Source organism: Symsagittifera roscoffensis, chromosome 4 (assembly GCF_963678635.1).
Source record: "Symsagittifera roscoffensis chromosome 4, txSymRosc1.1, whole genome shotgun sequence".
Classification (NCBI taxonomy): domain Eukaryota; kingdom Metazoa; phylum Xenacoelomorpha; order Acoela; family Convolutidae; genus Symsagittifera; species Symsagittifera roscoffensis.
Window position 1 is genome coordinate 49,871,348 of NC_087065.1, and position 20,395 is coordinate 49,891,742.

The 20,395-nt window shown below is 34.3% G+C and overlaps 1 protein-coding gene across 1 annotated transcript in view; it reads left to right on the top strand.

Annotated features, from left to right (window-relative positions):
* The first annotated feature begins 13,396 nt into the window (after positions 1-13,396).
* The window catches only part of LOC134844926 (uncharacterized), a 51,933-nt gene continuing 44,934 nt past the window's right edge, over positions 13,397-20,395 (top strand). Inside the window, exons 1-4 of the mRNA XM_063861752.1 lie at positions 13,397-13,738; positions 14,057-14,464; positions 15,068-15,412; positions 19,330-19,876. Coding sequence (XP_063717822.1) covers positions 13,397-13,738; positions 14,057-14,464; positions 15,068-15,412; positions 19,330-19,876 — 1,642 coding nt within the window. The remainder of the gene's footprint in view (positions 13,739-14,056; positions 14,465-15,067; positions 15,413-19,329; positions 19,877-20,395) is intronic.

Below are 20,395 nucleotides of genomic sequence, written 5' to 3' on the forward strand. Positions count from 1 at the left end.
AACGTTCGATTAGCTATAGCCTCAATTCAATTTGGAACGATTTGTTGCGCGTAATAATTCGCCACGCATAAAAATTTCGAGTTACGCTTTCGACAGTATGAATTAAATGTTCCAATCGAACATAAAGTAGTCCAGAGCATGGCCCAAGTGGTCAAACTCCCTGAACTTTGCAAAAAAAGATCGGAGTTAAACTATCTTTATACATTTTTATAGGGAGTCAATATCTTCAATGGGACATGAAAATTTTTTGTTGAAAACAAATATTTCGATCGCCGAAAATTGACTGAATAAAAAAACATATCGAGCATAAATTTTCCATTTTCTTCGAAAGTCTGTACAATTAATTATGGCAAATAAGTTTCCTTGGACCATTTTGGTACAATTTTTAAAACGGATAAAATCACCGCTTATGCGTTCATATATCGCGCGTTAATGTCCCAAGTCGGCTAAATTGGAGTCACAGGCGAAAAATGATCACAGGTATAATATCTTTTCAAATTTAAGGCTTTAATACCTTTTAATTGATATAAAAAATTTACTTCGAAAATGGCTTAATAAAAAGTGGAAATTTGTCTTAAAAAAAAACAAAATCTACCCCGACTACAAATATTACGTTACTTTTGTTAGAAAAGTCGGATTAAAAGTTGAACGAAAAATAATAATGGCGAGAGGAGAACAAAACTGCTCGTACCAGGGCGAAGCCATGCGTGTTCCGACTGTCTTTTAAGGTCTATGGAGCAGTAATAATAAAAATTAAATGTAATAAAATAAAATGAAAAAAAAATGGTATTTTTTGTGAAAATCATCCCCCACACGTCATATAAAGTACAAAGTGATAGATTTCGCTACTATTAACAAATATAATATGGCAAATAAGCTTCCTGAACCAATTTGGAACGATTTCTAAGACGGATTGAATGTCCGCTTACGCTTTAATATTGCGCGTTAATTTTCCCAAATTGGCCAAAATGGCAACCTTTAAACCCTCATAACTTTATGAAAAGTGATCACAGGTGGAATATCTTTTCAAATTTGAGCTTAATACAACAATACTTTTCGGCTGATGTACAATAGTTCCGTCAATAATGCTTAACTAATAAGTTGAAATGAAGAAATAACCCACCCGAGCACAAAAGTTCCGTTATTTTTGTTACTAAAGTCAGAACAAAAAATAATATTTTGTCTCAAGATTTTGTTTTATCCCTGGAGCAATTTTGATTTTAGAGGGACAAGCCTGGCAAGAAAAGGCAGTGCGAGATTGCATGAAATCCAACCGGAATAGTGCCAGGGCATGCATTGTTGAATCTTTCGCGCAGCAGATGGAAATTAAGAACGAACTGCGTAAGTTAATTTGAAGTTGAACTATGAAGTTGTATCAAAAACTCCAGACACAACTATTCTCATTATCGAGAGAATATCGTGTATTTTTTTTGATGTGGATCAGATGAAAACTTGTATTCAACTATTTTTCATAACGCAAAACTAACTATCACTGAAGTTTCATTAAACAAACCTATCAGTCAAGGAAGATCTTGGATTTTCTCAAGGGGGGGGGGGGGGAGGAGCAATTGACCTCCATCGAGAAAATCTTGCTGACATTTATTTTAAATCGATTAAATTGATTTTCTGACCTCTCCTACTTCACTATAAAGACCATATTTTGACCAAATGTTTTGCAATACAGGCATAAGTTTGATCAAACAGGCCCAAAAAGGCCTTCTTAGGTACTTTTTGGAAATTTTTGACCAAAAAATTTCGAGAGCAAATGAGGTCAACTTAACTCTATGGATGGATTAAAGTTTAGTTGGAAAGCTTACCTGGCGTTTTGGTGTCTTCGGCTCTTTTCCTTACCCCCCCCCCCCCCCAACCTGTAAAATTTTACAAATGAAAAACTTGTTCACATTAATAAATTGTTATGAAAATTTGACTAATAAAATGGCTAACACATTTGGTCTTCAAAATTAACCTTGTAAAATCACTCGTTACACCAAAAAATTGATGCTCGTGTGAGGTGGGTGGGAAAGGAAAAAGAGCCGTGTCTTCGAAGTTTTTTTATTTTTTTTTTGTAATTTTCTTGAACCGTCTTTTGTACCTTTTTTCTCCAATTTTTTCTAAGGTTACGATGAAATTTTTTTTGTATTGAGTGAAAAAATTGTTTGTTCTTGCATTGGATGAATTTTTCATTTTCGAGACACGCAATTTATTAAGAGTAATGAACATAGTGAAGACTCTTATATAGATCTTGCTGATTTTTCTTTCTTGTTTTTTTTTTATTCAGAAAAAAGTCTTAAAATTTGTTCACGCTCGATTCTGATTTTCGCGGTTTGACCTGTATTTTTTTTAGGTTCAATTCATTTCTAATATTGAAAGGAAGGCAAAGCCCACTATCAAACAGCAAAACTGTAGAGTTCTAATAAAGCTAAAGTTATTTATCCGATTTCCCAGCAAGATAAAAGTTTTTTCTATTGATCCAGTTTTCTCAAATTCGGTAATATTTAACAAAAAAGCGTTCATCATATATTTTATTCGAGATTCAAAAGTTGAATGTTTTTGAAAAAACAAGTCGGTTTTTTTTCAGTTTCTTTGCGTTCATTACATTTTTCCAACTCTCAGTGGGCTGTGTTTTAATTTTACACATGCCAATAGTAAATGATGTTTTAGTTCCAGATTAACTTTTATCAATTTTTGGTTAAGGTTGTTTGTTTTCCAGGAAAAATCAAGTATTATACATAGTCATTAGATTATGTTGAGTAAAATATCGTAAAAGGCTCTCATTTTTTCAACTAGAATATTCTAGAAAATTATTTTTCGAGTGCTCAGAGGCTTGAATTTTTCTCTTTTTTTTTGAGTGAAAAAAACGAGCAATTAGATCCTATAAAAGAAACTGATTTGCATACAAATAAGTAACAAGGATAGTAAACTGCTGTGCAAGTATCACAGAACATTGCAACCACATTCATAGAAAAAAGAATCACAATTTAATGCTGTTTTTGTGCAGGGTGCAATGAGAAAAATGCAGGCTACTTAAAATATTTTTGATTTTCTACGTCAAGCAAATCCCCAACTGACCAAAATTTTTAACCATAGAGTTTCCACAAACAAAAAAACTTAAAGAAACTTAAAGAAAAACTTAAAGAAAAAGATACAAAAGGAAATTTGTTTCATACAATTCGATATAATTCAATATGTGAAGAATCATTTTTCAAAAAGTCGTATTGATAAATATATATCAACTTCACTAGTAAAATCTCGATATTTGAATATTTTTTGGGAGTGGTTTGCTTTGTCAAAACACAACATCTAATGACTTTTCCTTTTGATAAACTCTCCGTTGAAATGGAAATACTCACAGATAAATTTAACTTGGAGATCTGACATAAGAACATAATCATGTGATAATTTTTCCACAGTTTTATAGTTAAAAATCTGCATTACGAGGCCAAACTGTGCTTTTTGGGAAATATCAGCGGTTTCCGCAACAAGGACGCTCCCGTTCTTCGTTATTGCTTTTTCAATTCCTTTGATAGTTAAAGACTTGTCTCTGGAATTCAGGAACATACAGACACAAAATTGTGCGCATATCCAGTGCACAGTTTGGTTTCGTAATATGAGTTTTTGTACTTTGCTAGAAAAATTTGACTTTGAAAAATTCTGTGGTTGAAACTGGGGGTAATCATTTTTTTGGCAGATTTGTGTTTATTCTTCGTTATTGTACAACAAAAGTCATTATTGAGCTCTGGGCAAAAAAGCAAGTTATTTGGTTCATTTTTTGAGATAAATAGAAATTCGATTACGTTTTTGACTCAAATTATTGTTTCCGACTTTCAAAGAAAGCGACGGAACATAAGTGCTTGGGTGGTTTTTTCTCCAAGCCAATTTTGTTTTTCATAATAGCAAATTTCAACAAATTTTTTTAGATCATTCAAGTATTGTTGTACTGAGCTCAAAATTAGAAGGAAAATTTCACCTGTTATGAATTTTGGTTATATTGTGGGGGTTTGAAGATTGTCAATTTGGTCAATTTGGGACAATTAATGCTCGCTCTATTTCATACTTTTAACTTGAAAGGATATTTAATCCGTCTTAGAGCTTGGATCGAGGAATGTTATTTGTTCTATTCAAAATCTTATAAATTGTAAAATAAATTAAGGTTTTGATATTCTATCATTTAATATTTTACATTGCGTGTGGATGAATGAATTTCAAAAACATTTGCGACTAGAAAGAAGAAATTTTTTCAGTTTAATCCTCGTATGAAACTTGACAATAATGGTTTTTCATGTATCGATTTCAACCCGGGTTTGCGAGCGCTTAACCCAAAAATGAGACAGGGGTTTTGATGGGTCTAAAAGTATAAACAAGACAATCTCAAGCAGACGCGATACAAACCAAAATCTGCCTTAAATCCTACCATAAACATACATAAGACATATCTAAATTTTATTTTGCGAAGATTTTGTTAAATCTCAAACAGAACTTTTCATGGGACTTCTGTGAGATTAAGAGATCAAAGACTTCTTGCGATAAACCAACGTAAGTTTCTGGACTTTTCTGGGAAAGTTTTAACGTTATTTCAACCGTTTCATCGCAATTTGAAACGGTCTTCTTAAAATGGCAAAACACTATCACAAGTTAATTGCTTTTTGGTACAAACTGCATTGTAATTTTCTATATAAGTTTTTATTATCTTCTTTCACCATGAGATATTACCTGAATAGCAAAAGTTATATTTTCATTTCGGTAAATTCATATTACTTGAAAATAAAAGCACAACCAGCCCCTATCAGAACGAACGGAGCATAGCTGGCGCACGGTCCAAGTCGCCCCTTTATGGTCGAGCTAGGTCAAAACAAATTTAGGTTGAGTCAAATAAACTGAAGCATGAAGTCAAACAACGAGGCCGAGCTAGTTATTAAGTGTAATTAACGTAGTGAGGACTCTTATAAAGGTCTCGCTGACTTTTTTGCTTATTTTTTTTTACTCAGGAAAAAGTCTTAAATTTTGTTCACGCTCAATTTTGATTTTTTTTGCGGCTTGATTTGTGATTTCTTTTTAAAATTCAGTGCAGTTCCATTGTTAAAAAGAAGCCAAAGTCCACTATCGAACAGCAAAAATGTAAAAATTACGAAAAACGTGATCAAACTTCTAATTTAGAAAATGGAAATTAATTATCAGATATCTCAGTGAAATAAAAATTTTGCCTATTGATCCAGTTTTCTCAAATTGGGCTAATTTTAACAAAAAAAATTCCATCTTAAATTGTTCTACAAATTCAATTGGCTTTAAGGCCATTTATTTTTTCTTTGAAACTCAAAAATTTAACAATCAGTTTTGTTTTGGTTTCATTGCGTTCATTACTCTTTTCTAACTGTCAGTTGGCTATATTTTTTGTTGGAGAAAATCAAAATATGTACAAATTTAGTCGAAAGAGTCAAATCGTCTCAGGTTGGATTCAAACAAAGTCGATCGTATTTTTATTTGATCCAGAAAGTCAAACCATATTTGAATTCTAGTCTAAGCTATCAAATTTATTAAGCATTGCGATATGTTAAAAGCATACCATTTACTGATCGAAACGGTCAAACTAACAAAAGTTTGGCTCTTTTTTCTCCACCCATACCGCCCCCCCCCCCTCCCCCCGACCTCACACGAGCATCAAATTTTAAGGTTTAACGAGTGGCTTTACAAAGTTGCTTATGGAGACTAAAAGTGTTTATCATGGTCTAATTAGACTGAATGTCAATTTTCATGACAAGTGGACAACGTGAACATTTTAATTAGAAAATTTTGCAAGTTAGGGGGAAAGAAAAAGAGCCAAAATTTGGTCAAGAAGCTTTAAAAAAATTGAGTTTTGATCGAGATAACGTGAGGATCTCGTGCCTGGTTAGAAGCTAACTGAGGTTCGATTTTAGATGTCTGTCCAATACTGTGCAGCAAAAAGTACCATATGCAAAAATATTCCGCTTATTTGAAAATTTGACACGAAAATCACATTTAAGCTTTCAAAACTTCCCTCTCAAAGTTTTCTTTCCCATAAAAAGACTCTAAGGGAAGGTCTCGAAAGAAGGTCTCGGTTTTATAGATATTGTTTTTGACAGAAAAATAATAACCCATAGGATATAGTTAGAATATGCTTTTTGAGTGACAAAATTTTGTCAAGATAAGAGATTATAATTAATTATATTTGATTGTAAATGATTTAAAGAGTATAATCAAATAGAATGAATTATAATAGATTATAATTTCTTGGAAAACATCACGATTATAAATCTTTTGAGCACTTAATTTTGGTAATTATAATCAATTATAATTGTCAAAAAATGAATATAATAAATTCAACGTCAATTATTTACGCTCAAACTTGAATACCGTTTTTGTGACGAGCTACGTCAAGCTAAAATAGTCAGTTCTTTTTCTCTCTATTCGAATGAAATGGCTTCAAAATATAAGGTGTTTTCAAAACACTTTTTCTATCAATCATATCTCATTTCACTAATTCTTGCTTCAGATATTGAGTTAGTTTTTTTGTGATAGGTTACACAAATTCGCAAAACTCTGGTGCCACATTTCATGTTGTGGAGAGTTTTTCGTGTGCGAAATTTTTTTCGGTGGTTCATCGAAACTTCAACACATTTTGTGTTAAGCAAAATAATACAGAGTTGATTGAAACCAATCGACCAAAACAAAGAAGCCTGAAGATGAGAGACTAAAGCTAAACAAACCCCAAAATGGTTTAACTTTAGACCAAAAACGATTCTGAGAAAAGTTGCAAAAAATCTTGCCAACTCTTATGCGTTTCAATTAACAAAATTCGCAACGAAATTTCCCGGGTTTACCAAAAACTCCAATCATACAATTTTCATCTATGGAAAAAAGCTACTCATACACTTTTCATGCAATTCCATAAGTACCGAAAACTCTATGAAAGCTCTATGATTAATGATTTTTCTTAAATAGAAACTGTATGACTAGCATTTTTCCATAAACGAAAATATTGATTTTTAATTTTTTTTTCTCATTTTTTGGTTGTTTTCGTGACCGAACACAAGTGACAAATACCTTGGTTACTCAAACGTAGAGTTGTCTTCATTTGACCGTCTTGCATCAAAAATGCGTTGGTAACGGTCTGAACTGTATTAAATATGTCTTTCACAAGTAGTATAACGAAATTATCAAACTTTCAATTTTTGGCAAAAATTTTCAAAAATGATTTTTTCAAATGTGAATTTTTAGTTCATCAGACATTTCTAAAGACAAAAAAACATGCCATAAAAAGCAATATGAGATTTAAGTGTTTTTGAAAAAAGTTATTAGGCAAAAAGAAAAAAATGGTGTCATCCAAGACTACGTTATGCACACAAAAAATTGAATTTTTCTCGCAAAAAAAATTGAAAAAAGTTTGTTTGAGTACAACACTCGATTTGCAATTGACAAAAAAAAAACACAAAAAAGTTTTGGGGCAATTTCAAAATTACTTTTGTTGTCGCAAAATTTTCTTGTCGCCATCAAAAAATGCTATTCATACAATTTCCATATATGGAAATAGTATTATTATCGTTTTTTCACCCAAAATTTTTCCTTTTTATTTGATACGATACACCAAATTTTATGCTAAAACGAGAAAAAAATTCTTCGAAAATTTGATGACACCATTTTTTTCGCAAAAATGTAGGAAATTTGAATGATTAGTATTTTTTCATAGGCTTAATTTATGGAATTGTATGATAAGCGTTTTTAGTCTATGGAGGTCAACCCCGATTATAACCTGAAAACAAGTACATTCAGTTGGTTCAAAGTTAACTAGGAATCAAGGTGAGTTTATTTTCAGGTTGTCCAATTTTGTTGAAAACTTTGTCGACCATTTTTTCAGGTCGACCAAATTGATTTTTGAGCTCTCCCAAACCACTATAAAGACTAATTTGACCAAATTTTCTGTGCTGCAACAAATTTTTGAGAAAAACCAAAAAAGGCGTTTTTAGGCACTTTTTGGAAAATTTCGACCAAAACATCGTTTTTTTTTCGGCGCGCGCTCCTATCTCAAAATTGTATAGATTGGCGCCGAAGACGCTTTTAGAAAAATTTTAAAGTCAGTCAGCCAAATATGGATATCTCAAAATAGTACAAAGGAGGGACCCTTTGGGTCGGCAGGGGGTCGAATCCATGAAGAAGGGGGGGGGGGCGTCCGCCCCCATCTAAATCCGCTACTGTTTCAATATCTCTCGTGTCAAAAAAATAAGAGATAATTCAACACAAACGTGGTTTGAAACGCCCTGTAAATCATTCGATGTCCTAAAAGAAACTAGCTGAAGATTTTCAACTACTCCGGTTATTGAAACAATTATAACAATTGAAATTTCGTTTTTATTTAGCAAAAAATTCAAATGGAGGATGTGCCGCAGGCTGTACGAAAAATAAAGGCAACCCGCATGCTTTGTGCACAGCAAGATGCGTGAAAAGATACCAATATACAATCATGCGAATCGTCTAGAACCCATTGAGTTCGCTTCACCAAACGAGTTTGAACCAATATATTGTATATTCCTCAATTTGAGACAAAACTAGAATGTTATATTTTTCTGTTTACTCAACTAAAACGATTTCTTACAATATAAAAGTCCAATTTTGAGAAAATTGAGTATTGGAATTTTCCAAATTTTCTTTCACGACGAAAGCTGTAACTTCATTCTCCGGCAACAAAAAATGATCAAAGCTGAGCTTTTTTCAGGCCGATCATCTTTCCTTAAATAAAAGCTGATAGTTATATTATCTTGCTTAGTCTTTTTATCCACATTTGAAAACTATGAATCATAATAAAGATTCAAATGAACTCATGTAATACTATATGTAATTCTAATTCTAATTCAAAAAGTTATTTGTGTTTGTTTGCCACAATTAGTCATAATTGAGTTTTCAGTTTTCTCTTAGTCATTGAACGGCTCTTCACTTAGCTAGTTCTGTTTAGCAAGATGCATGTTTTTTAACCTTACTACCTACCTTACAAACCTACCTTTTTTTTTTAAAATCACCGGTTTCAACATCATAGGATCCACAGTGGTTGCAAAGAATTTTTCGCTTGCAAAACTGTAAAACAGATGCATTAGCAAAAAAATCCAGCATGGATGTATTTTTAAAGTGCAGTTAGCTAGAGCAGAGTTAGATGCTGATCATTGAACAGGACCGCCACCAGAAGGCCTGCACATGGTCCCGAAAAATATATATATAAAATTTTTTGGGGACAACGACAAAATAGTAACCGCGAAAACACAAAACTACAACATAATCAAGTTTCTAGCGTACCAAGCCTATTTGACGGTCAATACAACTAAAAAATTTCCTCGGTCAAACACAATCGAACAAGTTTTCGTGGTCGAAGTTTTTCTCGGTCGAAAAAACTCTTCGATAGAACTCGGTCAAAACGTTTTTCCTCGATCGAATGTTTTTCCTTGGTCAAAAATAGTCGAAACATAGACAGCTTGAGTCAATTCCATCGAAACATATCGAGCCTGGGTCGAGACGTTCGAAACATACCACTTTGGTTGAGTCGATCGAAACATAAATCGCAAACCTCGACACGCGCCTCAGTTCGATAAATTGAAAAATCTGAAACACTGACGCTCATTTCACTATTACAGGGTCATTGCAAATTGCCAAACTGTCCGTTAGTTGAGACATGTCAGAAAACTGCTGGTCACCGAATTGCAGCCAAAAAAATAGTATACCATTTTCACTAATTGATCAAGTGTCACCATAATTTCAGAAATTAAATGTAAATTAGACAAACAGCTGATAGTTTGTTCTAATTTTGAGCAAATTTGAAATCCGTATTTTATACAGAAAGGTTCTACGTTAGGTCGATGGGTATTCAGGAGAACCAAAACACGAAAGCAGTCGCGTCGCGTTTGTACCAAAAAATAATCAGGCCCACTTGTACCAAACTAAAAAATCAGTCACATTTCTACTTTTCCTAGGCTGGTACGAAATTTTTATCATATTTTATCTCTAATGATCTCTTTTCCTAGAATGTTATAATACTTTTATGTAATCTTTATGTAAACTCAACTATCAAATTTTAAGTGTTTCAGTTATTCGAGCCCCTGTATATCGCGTTATGTTATTTTGGTACACAAAAAATCGTTTATTCATTTAGTACAAACGCGACTGATTCCTTATTTTGGTAGAAATGACCACTGGTACAAATCGGACTTTACCGAATCACAAGTTTATGAAGCAAATTAAAGCTATTTGATTTATGCGAAGTTTCTCAATCAAATACTTTTTAAGTATGGGAAAAAATTCTTTACAGACTTTTCTTATGATTTACTAGGGAGGGTAGGAAATTATACTGATTTGCTTGCCTAGAAGTTTTCCATTTACGGCCGAAACTTTGGTCAACCCGGGCCCTTTCACTGAGCAATTGAATTATTCTTGTAAAATTGCATTCGAAAACTTGTTTAACACTGGGCGATGGCAGTTTCTCTTCAATTGGTCGTTGAGAAATCCTTATTTGTCTAATTTGTCTCTTTCCGTGTTGGGAAACTCGACAACATCAATTTTAAAAAGAAATTCTGTTCAACCACAAGCAATCCCAATCTTTTTTGGAAAAAATTTATACGGAAATTTTAGTTTCTGAGGCCAGACCATACAACTTCTTTACTTCGCTACATAAAGAGTAAAGGAAGCGCATCAGATTCCCGCAGAAACAATTTGAACCTATACATACAAAATCTTTGGGTTACTTGCTAATTTGTTCCCACAGCAAGGATACCACTTAAACCAGTTATTAAATAGTGACTATTTTAAGCCCATTACGAGGCCAAACTGTGTATTTTGTGAATTTTACCCGGATTCCCCAACAAGGACGATTGTGGTCAAAAACTATTGTTTTTAAAGGTGTCAAAACTAATTGACCGCCATGCTTGAAAGATCCGAAACGTTCAACGTGAAGTCTAGTTTTTCTGAAAGGAGAAGAATCAAAATTTACCAGCATTTTGGATTGACAGGATTTGTTATGAAAAAGATTTGAAATTAATTTCAAAGGCCATAAACAATAAAACTATTGGCATAATTAGGCTAAATAATAATAGCGAAAATGGAAATAATTTCCTTGGTCATTGCTCTTGTCATCAGCAGCAAATATGCTGGAGTAGCCAAAAATTGCAGACCCGTTTTTTGTCACTGAATTTTTGTTCCATTTTTGAAACCCAAATTATGAGTGAATACGTTGCAAGACTTGGGGGACATCAAGTTTTTGGTTTTTCAAAACAATGGAAATTTCAGCTTGTTATATAACTAAGAGGCACTCAGCATATTGGTATGGCGTTCACTTTGTGATAGTCAGATCGCTAAATTGATCCCCTGCAATGGCAAGGATAGGTAGTGAGGACGAGCTATCACTTGACTTCTAGCTTTTGGTCCACCACAGCCTGACCAATTTGGGCTGCAATAGTGGTATCACATGAAGGGTCTAGACGCACAAAATGACGCTGCGTCGAAAACAATGAGCTTTAGTCAATAAATTAACTCCTGGAATGTGGGGAGACTAGAGAATGCTTTGATAGGCTGGATAGGATTTCATAGATCCTCTGCGAGTCACAGAACCCACAACTATTATGATTACTATGGTGATTATTTTGATTATTATTGTGATTATTTTTATTAAGAATTTGATGTGATTATTTTTAAACACTGGCCTCAAAATTTGTCTACAACAAAAAAATTCGTTTCTGTAATTTATTTGAACGAAAAATAAATATCCCACTATCAAAAAGTTCTAAAATCAAACATCGTTTTGCAAGATGTCCAAACCGGGATAAAAAGACGAACAAGGGAACGCCAAATAAATATTAACTTCTCGTCCTACTTGTAAAAACAGCCAGGATTTTTATAAACTACATGTGTGCAAAACACGTTTTTCTTTCGCAATTTTGTCAAAATCGAAGTTTACTTCAAGCTCGCTACGCTGAGTTCTCAAAAAAAACACGAACTGACAGAAATGTTTTGCAAGCGATTTTATTATGATAATTTAGAAAAAATTTGTTTCGAATCGAATCAAAACTAGTTTTGTGAGATACAAAAATCAATCGATTCAATTCCATTTTTCACATCATTTTTGATAAAGATGAGGCAACATTTGTAGATAGTAATTTGGTCAGCTTTACTAAAATTTTGATGGGTTTGGACAAAAAATCGAATTTATCTCTTCGGTAGAAACCCATTCCGATCCATTCCTATTCAATTTAAGTTGGTAAATGGACTACAGTGAATCAAGCTTTTTCAATGTATATTTTCTGTACAAAAATCAATTTTTGTACAGAAAATATACATTGAAAAAGCTTGATTCACTGTAGTCCATTTACCAACTTAAATTGAATAGGAATGGATCGGAACGGGTTTCTACCGAAGAGATAAATTCGATTTTTTGTCCAAACCCATCAAAATTTTAGTAAAGCTGACCAAATTACTATCTACAAATGTTGCCTCATCTTTATCAAAAATGATGTGAAAAATGGAATTGAATCGATTGATTTTTGTATCTCACAAAACTAGTTTTGATTCGATTCGAAACAAATTTTTTCTAAATTATCATAATAAAATCGCTTGCAAAACATTTCTGTCAGTACGTGTTTTTTTTTGAGAACTCAGCGTAGTTTCCAGTTTGCCAGCGCGGCTCTCTAGTGTCAATTAATTGTTTTTTAATTGAGGGCTGGACATTTTTAGCAGACATTATTGGGGCATTTTTTCCAAATTTTACCATCAGACCCCTTGTGTTTGCCTCAATTCTGTTTGGAATGATTCAAACCATCGCTTACGCGAGTTAAAAGAACGCAATACATTGTGTGTGAATAATCGCCAATTGGCCAAACTACGAAAAATGATCAGAGGTGAATTTTTTTACAATTGACCTCCGGGTAGCGCTATCATTCAGATGGCTCAGAAAATTTCTGTCAAAAACCTTTAGTTACAAAGTCGACAACAGATTTTTTGGAAGTCAAAATATTAGTCCAGTATATACGTGTTTTGATGTGCAGTTAGAGAGACCTATCGGTCAGGTTCATTATAGAAAAGTAGAAAATGTCTCGGTGCAAAAATAATTTATGGCAAATAAAGGCAAAGAAGTGCAGATTGGCTAAAACGTAGTATGGTGCATGACTGATAAATGAAACTAAATTCTAAACAACTAAATCACCATATTTATGACGTTTATCGGACTAGACGCATGTTTTTTATCCATTAACTGTCGGTGGCTCTGACTGTTTATTTCTTGTAACTGTGTAAATGTATATTCACGCGGTTTTAAAAAATGTGCATGCTTCTGTTATACGTTGTTTTTTTTTCTGGTTTAAAATTGAATTTTTCTGAGAAATAATATCATTTCCGCGCCATTCGAAGGAGTTTGATGAATCGTGGAAAAATAGAAGTGCACCCTGCCCCTTTTCCCTCGTCGTTGGAAGGTGACTGGACAGCCCATCTCAAAGATCCATCTCCTGCTGAAAAAGAAATCCGAAGACATGCTGAATATTTAGGAGCAAAAGGCCATTTGTTCACGTCGATCGGTGCCCCTGAAATCGCAGCTTCTGGTCTTGTTACGAAGCATGAGCTGCGGGAGATTCTGGATCCGAACAAAAAATGCGACTACAATTTCGATAACGAAGTTGCAGTGACGAATTTGTTCTTCAGTGAAAAACAGAAACATTTTTGTAAGTTCAAAGTGATACAAAGAGAGCCTGACGCGGACTCGGTTGACTATTTTTTAAGTTTTCTGCCCATTTTTGCAAAAATTTTCAAATCATTGGAAAAATATTTGACAATTTTTACCATTTATGAAAAGAAAATGCCGCAACAGTGCCGCGACAATTTCACAGAAAAGGTTAAAGTTTGGGCGAAAGAAAGAAATATTAACTTAAAAATGCGATTTGTTTACCGGCATATACAAAAACTCGACACTTTATCTGCTTCGATTACGCCAACAAGTACGGAACAAGAAAGATTAGATGCAGTTTTGAAAGCATTGATAAATGCTAGTAAGAGTAAAGATGACTGCATGTTGACTTTGCAGTGTACAAAGGTTGAGGTCAGCGGAGAAGAGCTGGATCTTTTCAAAGACCAGCTAAAAATTGCTCAAGAAGTTAGAAAAGAAGTATCCGATGACGAGAATAGTCTATTCACGATTCCGGACGACGACAACCTCATTCGTAGACTGGCAGCACGTGAATCAGATAAGCATGGAGCTTACACTTCAGAAATCGTTCAAAAAACAAGCGGGGAAGTTGAAGACTTCTACAAAAAAGTGATTGTGCAGATGGCAGCTGAAATAAGCGGCACTTTAGTGTACTCGGTCAACGAAATGATGCTGCATTCGTATTTGTCCATAAGGAGAAGACATCGTTATGAAATAGACTGGACTTTATTCTCCAAAAGTGGGATGTTTTTGATTGAAGTCAGCGACGCCAATCAGCACAAAAAAGTACGTTTAAATACAATTTATCAATACAACAAGACTGCTCGTATCAGGGCAACCCCTTGAATGTTCCAATCGCTTCTAAAAATCCCAGGAATAAGCCATCTTTTGAACAAGGTTAAAAATTTAAAAATTTCAGTGAAAAAAGCTGAAAAACCCCCCACACACTATCTTAAGTACTAAAGAATAAAGTTAGCATCTACCAACGTTATATTAGCTTCAAATACGTTGCTTCAAATCAAAGCGGAAAATTTTTGAGCCCGATTAAATCTACGCTCACGCTACTCGCTTTTTGAACGTGTCCTTTCAAAACATCAACATGGTTTCGTCAAAGGGAAATCAGTGGCCACGAATATGCTATCATTCCTGAGTAAAATTTACAGAGCACTAGACGAGAACCCAACAGATGACGTTGTCGCTTATTATATGGACTTCTCAAAAGCTTTTGACAAGGTGCCGCATCTTGAATTGCTGAAAAAGACCGCAAATATTGGTGTAGGAGGATGCCTGCTGGAATTTCTTTGTGATTATCTAAATGGACGAAAACAATATGTAAAAGTTGGGAAAACTTCTTCAGTGACTCTAGATGTGACGAGTGGTGTCCCACAGGGATCCCTCCTGGGCCCACTTCTGTTCTGCATTTTCATCAATGACCTCCCGGACCGACTGAAATTCTCTGACCCGTACATATACGCTGACGATCTGAAACTTCTGACAGTCAACACAGACCTAATCAAAGTGCAACAGGACTTGAAGTCCATTGATGACTGGGTCAAGGAGAACAAGATGGCGCTGGCTCTCGATAAATGCTCACAACTGGTGTTCAGAGGCAGAGCACACGATCTGCAGCTTTCCGGATCAAAACTTGAATCCTCTACAGAAGCGAAAGATCTTGGATTTATAGTGGACTATAAATTATCCTGGAATAAACATATTGATATGAGACTGACCAAAGCTAATAAATCATTTTACTTGATTAGACGTAATATAGCTTATAAAACACTACCTTTAGTCAAATTAGGCCTATATAAGTCTCTTCTTATTCCAATTCTGATATATGGACTTTCATGTACAAATCTTAGCCGAGGAGATCTTGTACGCCTGGAGCGCTTCCAAAAGAAAGTCATAAAATGGACAGTAACAAGCCCGGATACATACTATGTTAACCAGCTGCGAGCACTAAATGTGCTCCCACTACCAATGTACTTACAACTCAAGGACCTACTGCTACTCTCTAGCCTTGATGGACGAACTGATGTGTTTCCACATCTATCACAGTGCCCGCAGACAAATCTCAGAACTAAGGACGTCTTCAAGAGTGCCAAAATCAGAACAGAGAATGCGCGAGGGGAATTCACAATACGTACCAGTCGAATTGCAAACAGAATTGACAAACACGTTGATTTCACAAACAAAACTGGACTCAAGAACCGAATCCTACAACTGATGTGGAACTTCATGGATGAAAAGTACAACGAAAACAATATTTGCACTTGGCAACTTGCGTGCGATTGCAACCAATGCAGAAATAAGTGGACAATATTCTAATAAAAACGGAAAGGGAGCAACACCCATCAGCCTTGTGCTGTAAATCCACTACAACAACAACAACAACAACAATAGTCCGGTTATGTAAGAAAGAAAGAAAGAAAGAATTTATTTCTTCAGATATGATGCATACAAAAACATTTAACAATCAAACATGCGAACAAAATCTACAAAGCATCAATTAATCATCTGAAGAGGATAGACAAAGGTCAAAGATATGACCACTGGGTGTCTACCCTGAGTATAATAACAAACAAGAACTGAAGACCAGTATAAGTGAACTGAAGACAAGTATATGTAAATAAAATTAGAAGAGCCTAAATTTAAGTAAATATCGCATGTTAAAAGTCCCAATATAACCAAATTGGCGTTTTCAAACTGCCATAAATTTTTATAAATTGAACTTAAGATGCCTGTTTTTTCACATGATTTTTGACTCCATTCAAATATGGCTCGTTGAATAAATTAGATTTTACATCAATATGTTGTTTTTTTTCTTTTTTGTCTTCTTTTTGTCCCTCCATAAGCCGAGTAAAATACAAAAAGATGTTTTCAGCGTTTTGTATTGCATTAAAAAACCAACACAAGAACACAAGGGCCTCAATTTGATTTTGAACTATCTAAATTGCCGCTAACTCGTGTTGAAAGAGCGCAAAATATGGCCAGTAGCAAAGTAGCAATTTTCAAAACACGATAATTTTACAAAAAGAAACTCAGGTGGAAATAATGCTAGTTGGAGCTCAAGACAACAATGTCTTTCAGATGGTTGAAAAAATACTGTTCAAAGACGATTAACTAAAAAACTGAAGTGAACTGAAGAAGAAGCAGTCACCAATACTTCGTCATTTTCTTTGAAAGTGGGAGTAAAAAATCACACCAAACGTGAAAAATAGGAATAATAAATTAAGGAAAAAAAAGGAAAAATAAAAAAAATTCCATCGGCCTAATGAATTTTCCGAGCTACCGTAAAACACTAATAAGATCCTCTATTTTGACAAAATTATCTCCTCCGCTTTTTTCTCTGTTTGGAGAAAAAAGCTAAGAAGGACCGTTTTTAAACATCTTTTGGCTGAAAATCTGTCTTTTTTTGTGGCTCGCACTCTCATCTCAAATTAACATAACATCAAATGTTTGGGTCATTAGGGTATCAAAATTGGAGGGCGGAGAGACCACAGCCCTTTTTTTTCTGCATAAAAATGGTTTCAGGTATATTCAACCTACTACACTTGTCGATTGACCCTCATAAGCCAAGATAGTGAATCATTGGTTCACGCTATTTATTTTCAAACTATAACCGCACCAAGATTTCTCGGATAAAAATCAATTTTTACTAAAAATGTTTGAACAAGTTTTAGTCAATATAATCCTTTATTGCTGCAAATTTACACCAATAAATCAATAAACCACAAAAAAATCTATTAATTAAGAGGCCACAATTACGTGTATTTTGTGAATTTCAGCTGGTTTTGCAACAAAAACATAATTGTCGCGGAATCCGTAACATTGCTCTTTTTCTTTGATCTTCCCTGCTGTTGTGATTCCACGGACAAATAGCTAAAACGCCGTATTGCTCAAAATCGCTGCAAAAACAGGCAATTTGACTAAATCCGCAGCAAATTTTGTGGCTTCCGGAGTAGTTTGTGGAATCCACATACAAACAAGACTGTCCGTATCAGGGCGAAGCCCTGAAAGTTTCGACTGCCTTCTAATGTCTATGCAGCAGTAATAATACGGAAAAGTTAAATGTAATAAAATAAAATTAAATTTTTTTTCCAGATTTTTTGTGAAATTAATCCCCCACACGCCATATTAAAAACAAAGTGATAGATTTTGCTCCTATTAACAAATCAATTACGGCATATAATCTTCCTTGAACCAATTTGGAACAATTTTTAAGACGGATTAAATCTCGCTTACGCGTTAATAGTGCTAAACATATCGCGCGTTAATTGTCTCAAATTGGCCAAAATGGCCAAAATGGCAATATTTAAGCCCCATAAAATACGAAAAATGATCACAAGTGAAATATCTTTTCAAATTTAAGCTTAGGGCAACAAAAATTTTAATTTGATTTTAAAAAAAGTTTTGTCAAAAATGGTTAAAAAGTCGAAATTTGTTAAAAAGAAAGATTTAAAAAGTTAAAAAGTCGAAATTTGTCTGAAGAAGAAAAAAATCCACCCCGAGCTCAAATATTCCGTTACTTACGTTACAAAAGCTGGAACAATAATAATATATGTGTTTAGTAAAGTTAGGCTGTCGTGGAATTGTAAGCTGAATCCACAAATTCTATTGCGCAATCAGGATTATATAGCTATATTCGCTCGCTGCGGAGCTCCCAACAAAAGTAATGTGCCGACAAAATTCACATTACAAATAATTGTGCGCGGAATCCACTGAAATTTTGTAGGTGGACACTTCTTACAATTTGGACTATGATTAAAGACTTGCTTTCGAAATCCAGTGACCTGCAGACACCAAGCTGTGAGCAAATCCCGTGTACAGTCTGATCTCGTAATTTAAATCCAATATAATCGGTTTTTTTTTTCAAAATAATTGATTCTTTTACGCAGACTATAGATACATAGCAATTGATTAATTCAAAATGCAAAAAATGAATTAACGACAGTGTTTTTTATATCACAGGGGCGGATCTAGGACTTTCTCGAGGGCGGATGGCGGACTTTCAAAAAAATGTTGAAATTTTGTCAACATTTTTCTTACATTGATCAAATTGATTTTCAGAGCTCTCCCACAGCATTAAAAAACCCTCTTTACCGCAGGCAAAACTTTGAAAAAACAGGCCAAAAAGCATTTTAGGCTCTTTTTTGAAAAATTTTGACAAAAAAAATGCGCTTTTTTTGGCGCGCGCTCCCCATTCAAAATTAGTATATATTGGCGAGAGGCGCCTTTAGAACATTTTTAGGGTCTATAACCAAAAATGGATTTCTCAAAATAGTACAAGGGGGACCTTTTGGGTCGGGAGGGGTCGGATCCCTGAAGAAGGAGGCGTCCCCCACCCCAAATCCGCCCCTGTGTGTCTAACTGAAAACTTCCCTCTGACCCAAAAAAATCTAAACAGTGATTGTAATAATTTTTTTAGGAAAACCAAAACCGATTATTTTTATACTTAGTGAGATGTCATGCTTTTAGGTTTCGTTGAAAACTATTTGTCAATTTTAAATGTTTCAACTAAAGTGGTAAAGAACTATAGCATATTTGTCTCAATGGCGAGAAACTTGGTGCCTGATGTTCAAATGTCTGAAAACATACCTGCAAAAAATTATTTCGATGTTTAGAATATTCATATTTTGTTCATTTTCTAGGAACTGGAAGGACCTGAGTTGCGGAAGTTGAAACAAGCATTCAATACACTTGTGCCGTTCGCACTTCAGCTGATTCACTGCCTGATGACTCATACTTCTGCGGACATCCAAGAATCCAGGCACCCTGAATTTATCAAGAATTTTTACAAAAGATACCTGAAAGTAGTGATATTTGTCAAAAAAATAAATCAAGAAGAGTGGAACAAATTTATTTGGCATAACTCACCGGGCGAGTATATCAGGAATGAAGCTCTTGAAAAAATGCCTTTTAACAACCGAAAGTACATTGTACCGTTCATTTACATAGCTGCTCTCGATGGTCATGTAGAAAACAATTTTCTCGCTGCAAAAATGCACCAGATTGAAATAAGCAGAGAAGCCAAAAACGCAAACTTGTTCTACGGAGAACTGCAGAGATTGGAATGCACGTTGAAAGATTTTTTGGATCCAAAATTGCAAAATAATTACGAGGAAAGAAGCAAAGTAGGAACTCTTCTAAGATCGATGGAAGTCATATTCTCGCTAGCTGCACGTGACTTCTATGAATGTGAGTTTAATTCCATTACGACAAATCCTAAAAAACCGCCGTTTTTTTTTTAGAATTTTCAAGTTTTTGATTTGCAAAATTGAGCTAAAAAACTCCAAAAACTACCTTTACTTGAGTAAAACTAAGTTTTCATGGCTTAAATTAAGCTTGAATAAACTATTGCAATTAGTAGCTACCTAACAAATTACCTCGAAGTAGACCAAAAATCATATATTTCAAACCAGTTTTTCTCAACATTGAATTAAATTTTTTTGAAACTTTTATATGTCGTTCAAATCACGACTGAAAGGGCTTTAATATGAAATTTTACTCAGCCCTGTTCGATGATTATTTTGGTAGCTGATTTTGCGTAGAAAACTAAAAGAAAAAAAACTAAAACACTCCTGAATTCAAACTTCCTCCCCTCTTTCAATGGTCGTAACAATGAACACTCTCTGGCCAGCATATACCTGATATTGATATCTTGACAAGATTTTAGAAGGTGGCATGCTAGCAAGTTAGCCATGTTATAGGAGTAAA